A 14,742-nucleotide genomic window follows, 5' to 3' on the forward strand; every position below is an offset into this window, starting at 1 on the left:
CTGTTCATCACATAATTACAAAAATCACACAGAATGTACATTAGAATGTATAGATTCAGAATCCATAAAAAAACCGTAAAAACGTATTTTTACCATGTGGGAGCCAACGCATGGGCAGTAAAAACGTAGTTTTACGTGACTTGGGAGTCAATGTGTTAACTTAAGATACTGGCAACTGTGGTTCAAACTCTCCCCAATTTTCCAACACTGAAAACTAGATGATTTCTATTTCATGTATTTGTTGAAAGAATGGAGCCATTCCGTTCCACAAGAACCACAGACATCAGCAAACTCCCATATTAATCGATTCCAGATCAGCCCATGGCTCGAAGCTACATAAAATAAATAATTCATTTTGAGACAAACCCAAGCTATAAACATTAACTTTAATGGGGTTAATCTGAAGATTCTTCTTCCATCTTTTACTGCGATAAGAACCACTAACTGCAACACATGCAGTCTCCGATCAGTCCAGCTTTCCAGCTTTTGTGGTTTTGATGGATCTTTGATTCGTGCATATTGTTAGCAAATAAACCCAGGCTTCCTTAAGATGTGCCATAATCGAGACAAAGACTTAGACAGACTTTATTGTCATTCAAAAGCACATTCGCAAATTACATTTGAACAAGATTTCGTTGCAAGGCTCCAAGAAAAAAGAAGATAAGTAAAACAGTATAAATATAACGTAAAATAAAATAGAAACAGAATAAAAAGTATGTCTTATTTACAGCAATTAAAAGAAGTAGTAGTGCAATAGAGTTCAATAGAGTTCACAGTGTCCATGTAACGCGACTACCGTCATATGTATGGGGGGGGGGGGTTATTGGGAGTTTAGCAGTCTTATGGCATAGGAGATGAAGCTGTTGTGGAATCTGGCTGTTCTGCTTTTGATGCTGCTGGATGCTTACCAGAGGGCAGCATGGAAAGGGAGGGGTCTTTGATGCTAGACTGAGGTGCTGTTTACACATACCCGGGTATTTTGATAAACGAAGACCTTTCCCTTCGTTTGTGCCTTTCGTTTATACACAAACGATTTTTCCTCCGAAAACGAAGCTAAACAGAAACTCCGCCAAAAGTGGAGATTTTTAAAAAACTCCGTTTAGCGTTTGTGTGTAAACTGGTTGAAAGAGACAAAAACGGAGTTTTGGGAACGGAATGAGGAGTTGTCGTCATAGTACAGAGCCCCGCCCCTATCCGCCATGTTGGCAGGATGCTAGCGTGAAAACGCCATTCTCTCCGTCCATTGTTTATCTGGCAAGCATGGAGGTACTAGCAGCATTTCTGTTGTTGAGAGCTACACTCGCTTGTGTGATTTTGAAAATTACAGTCATACAATGTATTGAACAACAAAGACATTTTTCACGGCTTTAGCAGTTTTATAGTCCAGCGCAACATGTAAAAGTAGCTCAGTCTCGCTATCAGTCCACACACATGAGCCTGGTGCCATATTTTCTTCTTGAAAAGGATCCGGAAGTTCTTCCTGTCAGCGGCTCTCTATTAGGCTTATGATTGGCTTGTGTGGAATTCTCATTGTTCTAACACTGCCACCGTCAGGCTTGGCGTAATTTAACAGCTCTCAATAGCGTATTTATGCGGATCAATGTAGACGTGGTTTTTTTAAAAACGGGGCTGTGTGCACCTAGTTTTTTTTTGAAAACGAAGGTTAGAAAATATGCGTTTATCAAAATACCCTGGTATGTGTAAACAGCACCTGAGCCCTGGTCTGGCAGCGTTGTCATGGATGGAGGGGAGTGCTGTCCCGATGATTTTTTCCACTGTCCTTACCACTCTCTCTACACATTTCCAGTCTGAGGTGTTGCAGGCCCCAAACCAGACAGAGATGCAGTTGGTCAGTATGCTCTCTGTTGTCCCTCTGTAGAAAGTGGTGAGGATGGGAGGGGGTAGGTTTACTCTTCTCATCTGACGCAGAAAGTGCAGACGCTGCTGTGCTCTCTCCATGAGAGCAGAGGTGTGAAGGGACCAGAACAGAGTGTCTGTGATCTGCACCCCCATTGATGGAGGTGTGACTGGGACGTTTTTTCCTGAAGTCAATGACGATCTCTTTTGTTTGGTTGACATTCAGGATTAAATTATTTGTATCACACCAGTCCACCAGGTGTTTCACCTCCTCTCTTTAGGCCAGTTCGTTGGTGTCCCTGATGAGGCCCACCACTGTTGTGTCGTCCGCATACTTTATGATGTGGTTCATACTGAACCTGGCACGGCAGTCGTGGGTCATCTCGGTGAAGAGCAGTGGGCTCAGGACGCAGCCCTGGGGGGAGCCAGTGCTGACAGAGAGGACGCTGGAGGTGTTTCTGCCAACCCGCGCAGACTGGGGTCTGTCTGTGAGGAAATCCAGAAGCCAGTTACACAGGGGGGTGTTGAGTCCAAGGGGTACCAGGTTCTGGGGGATGATTGTGTTGAATGCTGAGCTGAAGTTCAGAAACAGCATTCACACATGGGTGTTGTTCTTCTCCAGGTGTTCTAAGCTCAGGTGGAGTGTAGAGGACACGGCGTCCTCTGTGGAATGGTTGCTGCGGTAAGCAAACTGGAAAGAATCACAGGAGGGGGGGAGATGATGTGGTCCTTCATCAGCCTCTCAAAGCACTTACTCATGATAGGAGTGAAGGCTCGTGTATACTTCGCAGCAGTGTGTCGCAGTGAGCTTGTCGCAGACACGACGCAGTTATTTTTGATTTATGTCTTGAAGCGCTGTCTGCGCTATGTTAATCCCACGCCACAACGCAAGAGGGACAATCACGAACAAGCTAGGATTGTGGGTGTTACGGTTACGGAGGTCATTCAACAACAATGGCGACTGGACGAATGCGCACTTTGATTGAGATGCAGCTGATCGATCTAGAAATAGAAGAAATATTGCGACTACTGGAGCTGGCAGAGAGGCGAAAGAATCGTCACGGTTAGCACGGTTAGCGTCAGCCGGTTAGCAAACCGGAAATACGCATAGTGTAGAGCGGATGTAGAGTTGACCAATCAGAGGCCTCCTTTCTCTCCTCCCTGCGGCGATGTCTGCGGCACTGTCTGCGGTGAGTTACAATTTTGAGGAGGTGCACCAGAGTGTCTGCGTAGTGTCTGCGTAGGGGGCGGGGGCATGTCTGTGTTAACTGCGACACACACGCAGACGACCTGGTTTCCGACCATAAATCAGGCTTGAGTGCGACGGGGCGGTAATCATTCAAGAATGAAATTGTGGTGTTTTTGGGCACTGGTATTATGGTGGCAGTCTTGAAACAGGATGGGAAGACAGCAGGGGTCAGCAAGGTGTTGAACAGGTCCGTGAGGACATGAGCCAGCTGGTCAGCACAGTCTTTGAGCACCCGTCCCGGTATATTATCGGGCCCGCTGCCTTTCATGCATTGACTCTTCTCAGCATCCTCTGGACATCAGCTGTCTCAAGTCTGAGTGCCTGTTCATCTAGGTGAGGTGTGGATTTCCTCGCAGTGGTGCTGTTGAGTGCTTCAAACTGACCAAAGTTGTTATTGAGTGCATTGAGAAAGTCCGTGTTGTCCTCACAGGGTAAAGGAGCATCCCTGTAGTCTGTGATGGTCTGGGTGTCTTGCCACATGCGTCTGGTGTTCGTTGGGTCGTGGAAGAATCCCTGGATTTTCTGACCATAGGCATGCTTTGCCATTTGTAGCTATGTCAAGTGTGGAATTGATACATTTAAACCTTTGGAGGACACGGACATTCCGAGCCGTGCCGAGCCGAGCCGAAGCGAGCTAGTGGAAACGCGCTATTATATTGGGACGCATTAACAACAGTGCTAACTTAGGCTGAACAAACAAAGGACCCTCTTAGGAGAAAATCGGAGGAAAACCAGACTAAATCACTCCCTACCTTATCAGGAACTAAGTCATAGGTGACAGCTCCTTTCATCAGCCAAATGGGAGACAGACGGTAACTGGAAATGACTTTATTTAGATTCACTTTCAGCCGAATCTTAAAACTGTATTAAATGTGATATCTTTGTACAACTTCTTTCAGGTTCTCAGCGAAATCACAAGCTGCATTTTAAGACTCTTTTCATGATTGCACTTGAAAGTATGACGAAGAAATAACCCTGTTGGAAAAATTACCAACCTGCCTCCACATTGCCCCTTTGTGGTCTGTAGTATTGAATAGTTAAATCCAAACGGAATCAGTAAACTGGACCGTTATATACAGTAATGCAACTGTTGAACGATGTGCCTTCTGTATCTTTTTGTACTCCATTGTTAACACAGGAAAATAATATTGTTTGATTCGCTATTTATATATCATAACTTTACAGATATTCATCTGAATTTTGAGACTCATAATCAACAACTATGTCATGTTATGTGTATTTGACAGAGGTGGAAAGAGTACTGAAAAAGTGTAATTAAGTAAAAGTATCTTTACTTTGCCTAAATTCTACTCAGAGTAAAAGTAAAATTACCCATCTCAAAATTTACTTGAGTAAAAGTACAAAATTACTTCATTTAAAATGTAATTTGAGTAAAAGTTACTTAATTACTTTCAGTTTCTTAATGCAAAAAAGGATGAGTCATGAATCAAATTCAGTACAAGTTGTTTTAATCTATTTCGAGGTGTATTAAAGTGCACATCCACACTTGCAAAAGATCAACTGGGCTCAGGAACATACTTCCTCACAAAGACAGTCACAACTTGTACCATAATTATGGACAACCCTGAGCATCCTCTCCATGAGACTGTTATCGGAAAACAGAGTCTCTTCAGTCAAAGGCTTCTTCAGTTTGGATGCAAAACGGACCGCTACAGGAAATCTTTCCTGCCCACAGCCATCAGCATCTATAATAACTCCTTGATTTAATTGAGTTACATCAACATTTAATTTCCCTCTGGGATAAATAAAGTATTTTTGAATTGAATTGAATTGAATTGAATTGAATAAAGTGCAAACAATTTTCAGTCCTATTGTCCAATGGACAACACTATGATAAGAATAAAGAAATTTAAACTACAATCAAAGTATTAAAAAAACAAAATGCACACAAAATTAAGTGCCCACAGGATACCACAAATCAAACTAAAATGCCACAGGATCCCACATCTCAAAATAAAACAAAATGCTCACAGGATCCCACTATACAAAATACAGTGCCCACAGGATCCCACAAATCTGCCAATAATCTACAACTTTAGACCGGAAAAGCTCTTGTTCAATTTCAGCAGCAGCTGATTTTCGAAGTTTTTTGCTGTAAGTCTTGCTCTCTTTGCTGTGAAGAGCTACCCGGCTGAACTAAAAAGCCTCTCACAGGCAGCTGAGGCTGGAAGGCCTGTGTTGAGTTTCAGAGACAGCTTCTTAATGTTTGGGAAGGAGTTCAGCAGGTCCATGCTCTCCAACACACAGGCAAGGTACCCCTCCAATTCCCCAGAACCCTCTGACCTGCGGGACTTCATTGTGGAATAACAATAAAAAATGTTTATGTTTTGATAAAATGCCGAGATCCAAATATCCAAATACTGACGTCGGAGCCCAGTCCACTGACTCAGTAGCCAACAACGCGCTGGGGCAGCCTTCAAAACAAAGCCCAAACGTAGCCCGTATTACATTACTGTTGATTGGCATTTTTTAACATAATACTTTACTGCACTACTACAAAACAGTTAGATTTCGCGCATACCTTTGACGAAGTGGTCACCGCAGACACGAGCATTTGCAGATTCAGCCCCTGTAAACGTAGCTATCCACTTTTTGCGGCGTTGTTCTGTGAGTTTTTTCCATTTCTCACCTCTATGGGCGATTACCTTAGGTACTCGATAGTAACCCTTTCCCTTCTCTCGGTTAGACCGATTACAACATCTAAAAACGGCACAAAACTGAGGCATTTTGGGCAAAAAAGTGGCAGACAAAACACTGTGTTTTCAATGGGACCCAGCTCCAGTTGCCCACCACTTAGGTTCGCGCGCTTAGAAAATACAGAAGTGACGTCAAGTGACACCCAGCTATTGACTTTCAGTTCCGGGACAGCTGTTTAAATTTCCGCCCGCATTTAATTTTTCACCATAAATATTTGTTTTACTCAGTAACGTGAGGGGTTTCAAATGTAGCGAAGTAAAAGTACTTGGGTCAAAATGTACTTGAGTAAAAGTAAAAATTACACATTTCAAAAACTACTCAGAAAATTACAAATTACTCATAAAAAGTACAGTAACGTGAGTAAATGTAATTCGTTACTTTCCACCCCTGGTATTTGATGTCTTTATATCATAAGTCTATGTTATATCTTTAATCTGCATATCTTAAAGGGGAACTCCGGGGCATTTGAAGCGCGTTTCCATTGCTAGAGGTTGTCAAATACTGATAGTAGGACACAGAGAGGTGCAAATCTGCGCTCCCTGTGTGGAGATCGCGCTGTGCGCACAGAGTGTCATGCGAGGCTAATACGTGGTGGCTAAGGGGCAAATGCTAACCCTTCCACGTAAAACAACAACTTGCACACAGCAGAAACGTCACACCACTTTATAAACCATCCGACAATAGTCACAAGCCTTACCATCAAAACCATATGCATGGTTCTCACATTACTGGCATGGGGACGTTACAAAACAACTTTATAAACAGCAAGTAACTCACTGGCTGGTTGTAGGCTCGCGCATGTGAAAGCCCAAAAGAGTCGATGGACGATAATCCCATATACAAAACAATTATATTCTCTAGAAAAACTGCGTTCAAGTATTTAAAACATTACAACAATATTACTGGGTATGTATTGTTGTAATGTTTTAAATACTTGAACGCAGTTTTTCTAGAGAATATAATTGTTTTGTATATGGGATTATCGTCCATCGACTGTTTTGGGCTTTCACATGCGCGAGCCTACAACCAGCCGGTGAGTTACATGCTGTTTATAAAGTTGTTTTGTAACGTCCCCATGCCAGTAATGTGAGAACCATGCATATGGTTTTGATGGTAAGGCTTGTGACTTTATTGTCGGATGGTTTATGAAGTGGTGTGACGTTTCTGCTGTGTGCAAGTTGTTGTTTTACGTGGAAGGGTTAGCATTTGCCCCTTAGCCACCACGTATTAGCCTCGCATGACACGCTGTGCGCACAGCGCGATCTCCACACAGGGAGCGCAGATTTGCACCTCTCTGTGTCCTACTATCAGTATTTGACAACCTCTAGCAATGGAAACGCGCTTCAAATGCCCCGGAGTTCCCCTTTAACAAGTTGTGGTGTTTTCAGAATCATCGTGACAAATATTTTATGAGACGGAAATAGAGAAATAGAGTGTCTTTGTTTTATCCCAAATCTCTAAACGTTGAATCAGATCCTCTTACAAACACACCCAGGCAAACGTCAAACAGTTTCAGGCATATCATTGGCTGAAAGTGTAGCGTAAGCTTACGTCACGCCCCGCCTGCGCGAGTCAAACCACGGAACCCGCGATCCAAAATCCAGAGTAAAGCACATCCATGAGCTAGAGAAACGAGACAGAAGATAATGAAATGAAGAAGTCTTCAGAATGATGCGGAGTGAATGAATGATGCAGAAGAAGATGATAAGACTAAGACAGGATAAAAAGATGAGGAAGAAGAATAAAATCCGAACAAAGATAGAAACAGAATGAAGTAGTCTAAAGATACACGTTTTCTGTGTTTTTGTTCATCCATCATTATCCATGTCTTTTTACGTCGCCCGTTTTTAACCTCCGCTGCTGCACGTTATCACATAGTTTTCCTATCAAGAAAGCCAGCGTCAAGTTTATCAACTTTTTGTTAACATTTTGTGAACTTAAAGTGATACTCCGGAGTAGATTCAACCTGGGGTCATTTGAACCGTGATATCCAGCCAAGTAGCCCACCCGCAGTTTTTTCGATATTGGCTGAACATCAGCTGAGTTACTGAGTTATCCCGAATAGCTTCGTACAAGGGTTAATGGATCCTGGCAGTATCTCCAAAATTACCACACTAAAATCACATGCCATGACACCAAACTTCTACAGTAGTACAAATATGGTCTGTACTCACAAAACGATGCATTTGGAAGTTTGAAAATAGTCCAGGAGTTTATTATTATCAACACAAGCCTGATAGCTTTTCTGCTGCAAAAGCTGCGTCGACGTCACTTCTGGGAGCTTCAAAGTAAGATGAGGGTTGATCTACTACTGTAGACAACAAAGTATATGCTATATTCTACATGTTTTTTTATGAATTTTTATGTTGTAGAGTTGTGAAATTATTTTATCAATGGAGAAATTGAGCAGCCTTGCTTTGTTGTCTACAGTAGTAGATCAACCCTCATCTTACTTTAAAGCTCCCAGCTCCCTGAAGTGACGTCAACGCAGCTTTAGCAGCAGAAAAGCTATCAGGCTTATGTTGATAATAATAAACTCCTGGACTATTTTCAAACTTCCAAATGCATCGTTTTGTGAGTACAGACCATATTTGTACTACTGTAGAAGTTTGGTGTCATGGCATGTGATTTTAGTGTGGTAATTTTGGAGACACTGCCAGGATCCATTAACCCTTGTACAAAGCTATTCGGGATAACTCAGTAACTCAGCTGATGTTCAGCCAATATCGAAAAAACTGCGGGTGGGCTACTTGGCTGGATATCACGGTTCAAATGACCCCAGGTTGAATCTACTCCGGAGTATCACAACTCATAGTTGGTCAGCAACCAACCAACTCTGACACTTGGACGATTTTGTCATTCTTTACGGTGAAGTCCTTGATACCAGCCAGTTCCCGTTTCCCAGTGAAAGAAGCGACCGTCCAGGCAACTGCAAAGTTGACGTGTGATGTGTGACATCACATTGATGTGTTGGTTTTCAGTTGCAGTTTTCTTGAACATGTCTGTGCACTCAAAACAGTCCTGTAATGCTGATACAGATCCCTCAGGCCAGACCCTCACCTGCTTCACAGTGGGTTTTCCTCTGGTGAGCAGGGGCCTGTATGCAGGAATTAGCATTACAGAGAGATGGTCTGATGAGCCAAGGTGGGGGCGGGGGGCTGCCTTGAATGCAGCCTTAATGTTTGTATAGGCTCGGTCCAGTGTGTTTGAGCCTCTGCTTGCAAAGTCCACATGCTGATAGCAATGGGAGAAAACTCTCTTCATGTTGGCCTGATTAAAGTCCCCAGCAACAATGAAGACACACTCTGGATGTGTTCTTTGTAAGTCACTGATCGAGGGGTAGAGCACACTCAGAGCCTCCTTGGTGTTAGCACTGGGGGGGATGTAAACAGCAGTGATGATGATGGTGGTAAATTCCCTGGACAGATTGAAGGGTCTGCATTTTATGGTCAGAAACTCAATGTCCAGAGAGCAATGACTTGAAACCACCTTTGCATTATTACACCAGCTGTTGTTACTGTAGATGAAGACACCACCACCCCTGGTTTTACCACTGAGAGCGCAGTCCTGTCCAACTGGAAAGTTGTTAGCCCCTCCATACTAACAGCGTTGTCAGCACAAAAATACCTTGTTTGCTTTTACAATGTCTAAATGTTCATTTATCATCCGTTGGTAATAATGGAAACTCTGTTGTATAGATTTTATGGTTGTTGATGTTGTTAGTCACTTATGACTTTAAAATTAGATGAGAATAATTATTATCATTTTATTTTTTTTAATTAGTTGGGGCATAAGTTAGCTCAACAAGTTGAGCATTTTCACTCTTATATCTTCTCTAAAGAAAACATGTAACAGGAACATTTGCCCATGTCTTCAGAATGAAGTAGTGTAACAATCCATGGTTAGAAATTGTGAGATGGGAACTGCTATAGATAGTTGTTTTGTAAAGGGCAAGGGCCTGATTCATAGATATTAAAGATTTTTTTCTAACCATAACCATGGATTTGTAACTGCTTACTCTAAACGTTTGTAAGTGAAAGAGAAGTGGACAAGTAGAAGTAGTGAAAGATCAAAGCAAAATGTAGTACAGGTCAAGTCTCGAACTACTGGACTACAGGATGCTGTGGCAGAGGCGGTGTTTTGTTCTGTCAAACTTTCCACTTTGTAAGTGTTGGTGGACAAATCAACTGTCAAAACGAGAACAATGCCTGTTAGCAATAGGTCGAATGTAGACATAGAGATGGATGTAGCAAGATGTCAAATATCAGTGAGATGTGGGATGTTGAACGTGTCTATCATCATGAAGCAAATCGTCTAATTTTGACGACATTTAATAGACAACCCTGCCTCTCCACATTTAGAGGAAAACGAGTCAGGGAAACCTTAACTGTAAAACTGCAATGTGGATCAAAGCTATTTGTAAGATAAGGTTGGAAAAATGAGCATCAGCATTAATTGAGGTTGGCTCATGACGCAGTTGTGCACATGTTTCTGAAAATATTTTCTCTTAAGCATATGTATATTAGAATCTGCTATGCTAATGGATTAATGTACTGAGTAAGAGATTATCAAGAAATTGTTGTAAAATCAGATATAACAATTTTTTTGTCAATGACAGCTAGTGTCAAGCCACTGCTTTATCATAAATGTCAGGATCCTTGCTGAAATAGCAGCATAAACAAACCAACATGGGGTTTGAGAAAGGAAACCATTTTATTTAAACATACTATAATGCATATTACAAAATAAGTTTTACAAATACATAGTTCAACTAATATTGGTTAAACAGATGTCACCTTTGCAAGGCAATCAGTATGTTTTTTTTCATCCAGTATGTCAAAACTGCAATTTAAATACTGGAGTAGTTCATATATTTATATACTGTTGAATTCCACTCAGCATATCAAAAAATCTCCAATGAAGAGTCTTTGGTGCCAAATTCAGACATTTAATTGCTGTCTGCTTCTGACTGGGTGTTTACTTTCAAAAGCTGTATGTGGACACAGAGACAGAGAAAACACCAAACCTCTCTGAGACATCTGGCAGAGAAGCCTGTTATTATGGCCTTTAACTCTGGTCAGAGAAAGACTAGATGTGGATGGGAAAGCTGTGGAATAACCTTTTGTAGAAATCGCCATGAAACTAAAAGGTTTATCAAAACAGAATATGATTAATGAAAGTAATTAACATCCGCTATAATTGGATGATTACTTCCTCATTTGGTTAAGACAATTATAAATTATGATCATGACTGATAATTTGAATAACGTTTGTTTGTTTTCCCTTTTCTTTCTTTTGGATCTGCTTGTGTGGTCCTTTCATATAATCTAACTTTTTTTCTGCTTTACTTTGTTCTGGATTGTTGGGTGGAAGGCAAAAGGTGGATGAAATGACTGATTAAAATGCATACTTAGTTGCAGTCATATAGTACAAATAATTACATTTAAAATAATTTTTATGCAACAAACCTTCTTATTAGTGTACATTTAGAGTGAACTGGTATCAATTCTGTAAAGTACAGTCTTTATAACTGAATACCGTAGTTATTTTCTTAAAATATCAGAAAACACTTTAGAAAAATAAGTAAATAAATGAATAAAAGTTTCACAAACAAGTAAAATCTGAAATTTTCAAAGGTCTTAATTTTTAATTTGACCAAATATAGTTTGGTAACTCCTACTCCTACACATTATTTTTCAAATTAACGGGCAGTTCATTATAGATAATCAGTTGATCAAGTAATTGTCTAGCTCTGATGTGTTGTTATTTTGTGTGAGAACTGAAGATCAATAAAAGCTTTCACAAAGTCTATTCATTTAAACATAGCTCCAGAATGCTACTATACTTCTAGCATTCACGTGCATGAAATCTAAATATTCTAGACAGCTTAGTCAGAAATTCACACGTAATATACTTAAAATTTAACATTGTAACTACTGTATCTGAAGTTAATCAGATGGTTTAATAAGAGTGAGATATTTAAAATAATTACCATTTGGTTTACAAAATAAGGATGTGCAGAATGTTAACTATCAATACATCTTAACTTGTTTCACAGACTTAGTTAAAGTTAAACATCAAATATCTGTATTTACACAGAAAATTACATTCTTGATATATAGTTAACGCATCAAAGTTCCCCAATTTTTACAATTTGAAATATTACATTGAAAATATTTTTAATCTTAATACAACAGCAAAAAAAAACCTATTTGCTAAAGCACAAAGAAATTATCCAGAAGTCCACACTAATCCAAATTGCAACTTTTCATGGAAAGGCTAATGCTGTTAGCTCAATAGGTCTGCAAAAGGTAGTTTTTTTTTTTTTTTTTTTTAAACTGTCTCTAACTTCTCTTTTATATCCAAGATTATTGAGGAAGTTGTATTTAACCAGCTCAACGACTTTCTGAATGAAAGTGGAAGTCTTGATAACGTTCAATCAGGCTTCAGACGTCATCACAGCACTGAAACAGCTCTGGTCAAAGTGTTAAACGACATCAGGTTGAATACTGATTCTGGTAATGTTTCAGTCCTGGTTCTGTTGGACCTCAGCGCTGCGTTTGATACTGTAGATCACAGAATCCTGTTGCACAGGCTGGAAAACTGGGTTGGACTTTCTGGAGTGGTCCTTAACTGGTTCAGGTCCTACTTAGAAGGCCGGAGTTATTTTGTTACAATTGGCAGCTATGAATCTGAGCGAGTGGCCATGACTTGTGGAGTCCCCCAGGGGTCAATTCTTGGACCTCTTCTGTTTAACTTGTATATGCTCCCTTTGGGTCAGATATTGCAGAGCTTTAACATCAATTATCACAGTTATGCAGACGATACACAACTTTATGTGTCTCTGTCACCGGACGACTGCAGCCCAGCAGACGTATTGTGTCAGTGTCTGGAGGAAGTAAACACCTGGATGAGAGAGAATTTTCTACAATTAAATGAAGACAAAACTGAGATCATTCTGTTTGGGAGCAAAGAGAAGAGGGTCAGCATTGGTAAATATCTTGAGACTCGGGACCTTACAATCACGGACCAAATTCGTAACCTCGGAGTGTTGATAGACTCAGATCTGACTTTCAGCAGCCACATCAAAGCTGTCACCAAGGCAGCCTTTTACCATCTCAGAAACATCAACAGATTTAAAGGTTTCCTCTCCCAAAAAGACCAGGAGAAACTCATCCATGCATTCATCTCCAGTAGACTCGATTACTGTAACGCTCTTTTAACTGGACTTCCCAAAAAGAGCATTAAACATCTGCAGCTCATCCAGAACGCTGCTGCTAGAGTTTTAACCCGGACTAAGAGATCTGAACACATCACACCAGTTTTAAAATCTTTACACTGGCTTCCAGTCAGTCACAGAATAAATTTTAAAAGCCTGCTGATGGTTTACAAATCCCAGAACGATTTAGGGCCAAAATACATCTGTGATATGTTCAGAGAATATAAACCTAGCAGAGCTCTTAGATCCAAGGACTCAGGTCAGCTGGTCCAGTCCAGAGTCCAGACTAAACATGGAGAAGCAGCATTTAACTGTTATGCTGCAAACAAGTGAAACAAACTGCCAGTGGAGATTAAACTTTCACCAAATGTAGACATTTTTAAATCCAGGTTAGAAACATTTCTTTTCTCATGTGTCTATGCATAAAATCTGCACGGTATCTTTTAACTTATCTTGACTGTTGCTTGTTTTTAAATTCATTTAAATGATTTTATTTGTTTCTCTTTCTATTCTTTTATGTATTTTAATGCTTCTTCCACTCCCTGCTGCAATGCTTTTATTTTATGTAAAGCACTTTGAATTGTTTGTACATGAAATGTGCTATACAAATAAATTTGATTTGATTTGATTTGATAAAAAAGCTGCACAGCATTCAACTATTCTGTTTTTCTGGGTTTTGTTATCCATCTTACCATTTCTCTTTTCAGGATGCTGGACTGTTTCAGCTCTTGAACCCCAGAATGCTTGTGATGCCAGTGGGCGGGGCATCTTCCTCCCAGCACATAGTACCTGTCACCCTCACCTGCTCTTGGCTGCTCCTGCTCTTAAATGCTGCTTTCGGTCAGAAACCTGCTAAGCTGCCCCAGATTAACCGGAAGCCCTTCATTGCCGCCTGGAATGCTCCACTTGATATGTGCACCATCAAGTACAACATCACAACCAATCTTGACCGCCTTTTTCACATCCAAGGAAGCCCGCGTGCTGATTGGACAGGCCAGAACGTTACCATTTTTTACGCCAATCGGCTAGGCTACTACCCCTACTACACCCCACAAAACAATGCCATACATGGCGGCCTGCCTCAAAACTGCAGTCTGGACCTGCACCTGCTCAAAGTTTACCAAGATATCATACACTTCATTCCTGCACAGGACTTCCGTGGCCTGGCTGTCATTGACTGGGAGTTTTGGCGGCCTCAGTGGAGCCGTAACTGGCACAAGAAGGATATCTATCGACGGAAGTCGAAGGAGCTGACTATGAAGGCATACATTAATGTGACTGCGGTTCAGGTGGAGGAGCTGGCAAGACGGCGGTTTGAGAAAAGTGCCAGGGCGTTCATGCAGCGAACTATTCAGTTAGGAACACGCCTTCGTCCCAATGCCCTTTGGGGTTTCTACCTCTACCCCGACTGTCACAACTACAACTTGCACGAGAAGAACTACACTGGCCTCTGCCCCCTGGTGGAGAGGCTGCGAAATGAAGAACTAATGTGGCTGTGGAACAGCAGCACTGCACTATTTCCTTCTGTGGCAATCAGGAAAATTCACATCAACAGCATCAGCAACCTGCACTTCTCCCAGCACAGGATCCAAGAGTCGCTCCGCATTGCCTCACTGACCTCGAAGGAGTATGACCTTCCTACTTATGTGTATCTCAGGCTGGGCTACCGAGACGATGCCCTGGCCTTCCTCACAACAGT

General features: G+C 41.2%; 1 protein-coding gene across 1 annotated transcript in view; it reads left to right on the forward strand.

Moving 5' to 3' along the window:
- The window catches only part of hyal4 (hyaluronidase 4), a 48,590-nt gene that overhangs the window by 23,813 nt on the left and 10,035 nt on the right, over window positions 1-14,742 (forward strand). Inside the window, exon 2 of the mRNA XM_075470860.1 lies at window positions 13,751-14,740. Within this exon, the coding sequence (XP_075326975.1) occupies window positions 13,784-14,740 (957 nt within the window). The 5' untranslated portion in view covers window positions 13,751-13,783. The remainder of the gene's footprint in view (window positions 1-13,750; window positions 14,741-14,742) is intronic.

The sequence above is a fragment of the Odontesthes bonariensis genome, chromosome 7 (genome assembly GCF_027942865.1).
Source record: "Odontesthes bonariensis isolate fOdoBon6 chromosome 7, fOdoBon6.hap1, whole genome shotgun sequence".
NCBI classification, from domain to species: Eukaryota; Metazoa; Chordata; class Actinopteri; order Atheriniformes; family Atherinopsidae; genus Odontesthes; species Odontesthes bonariensis.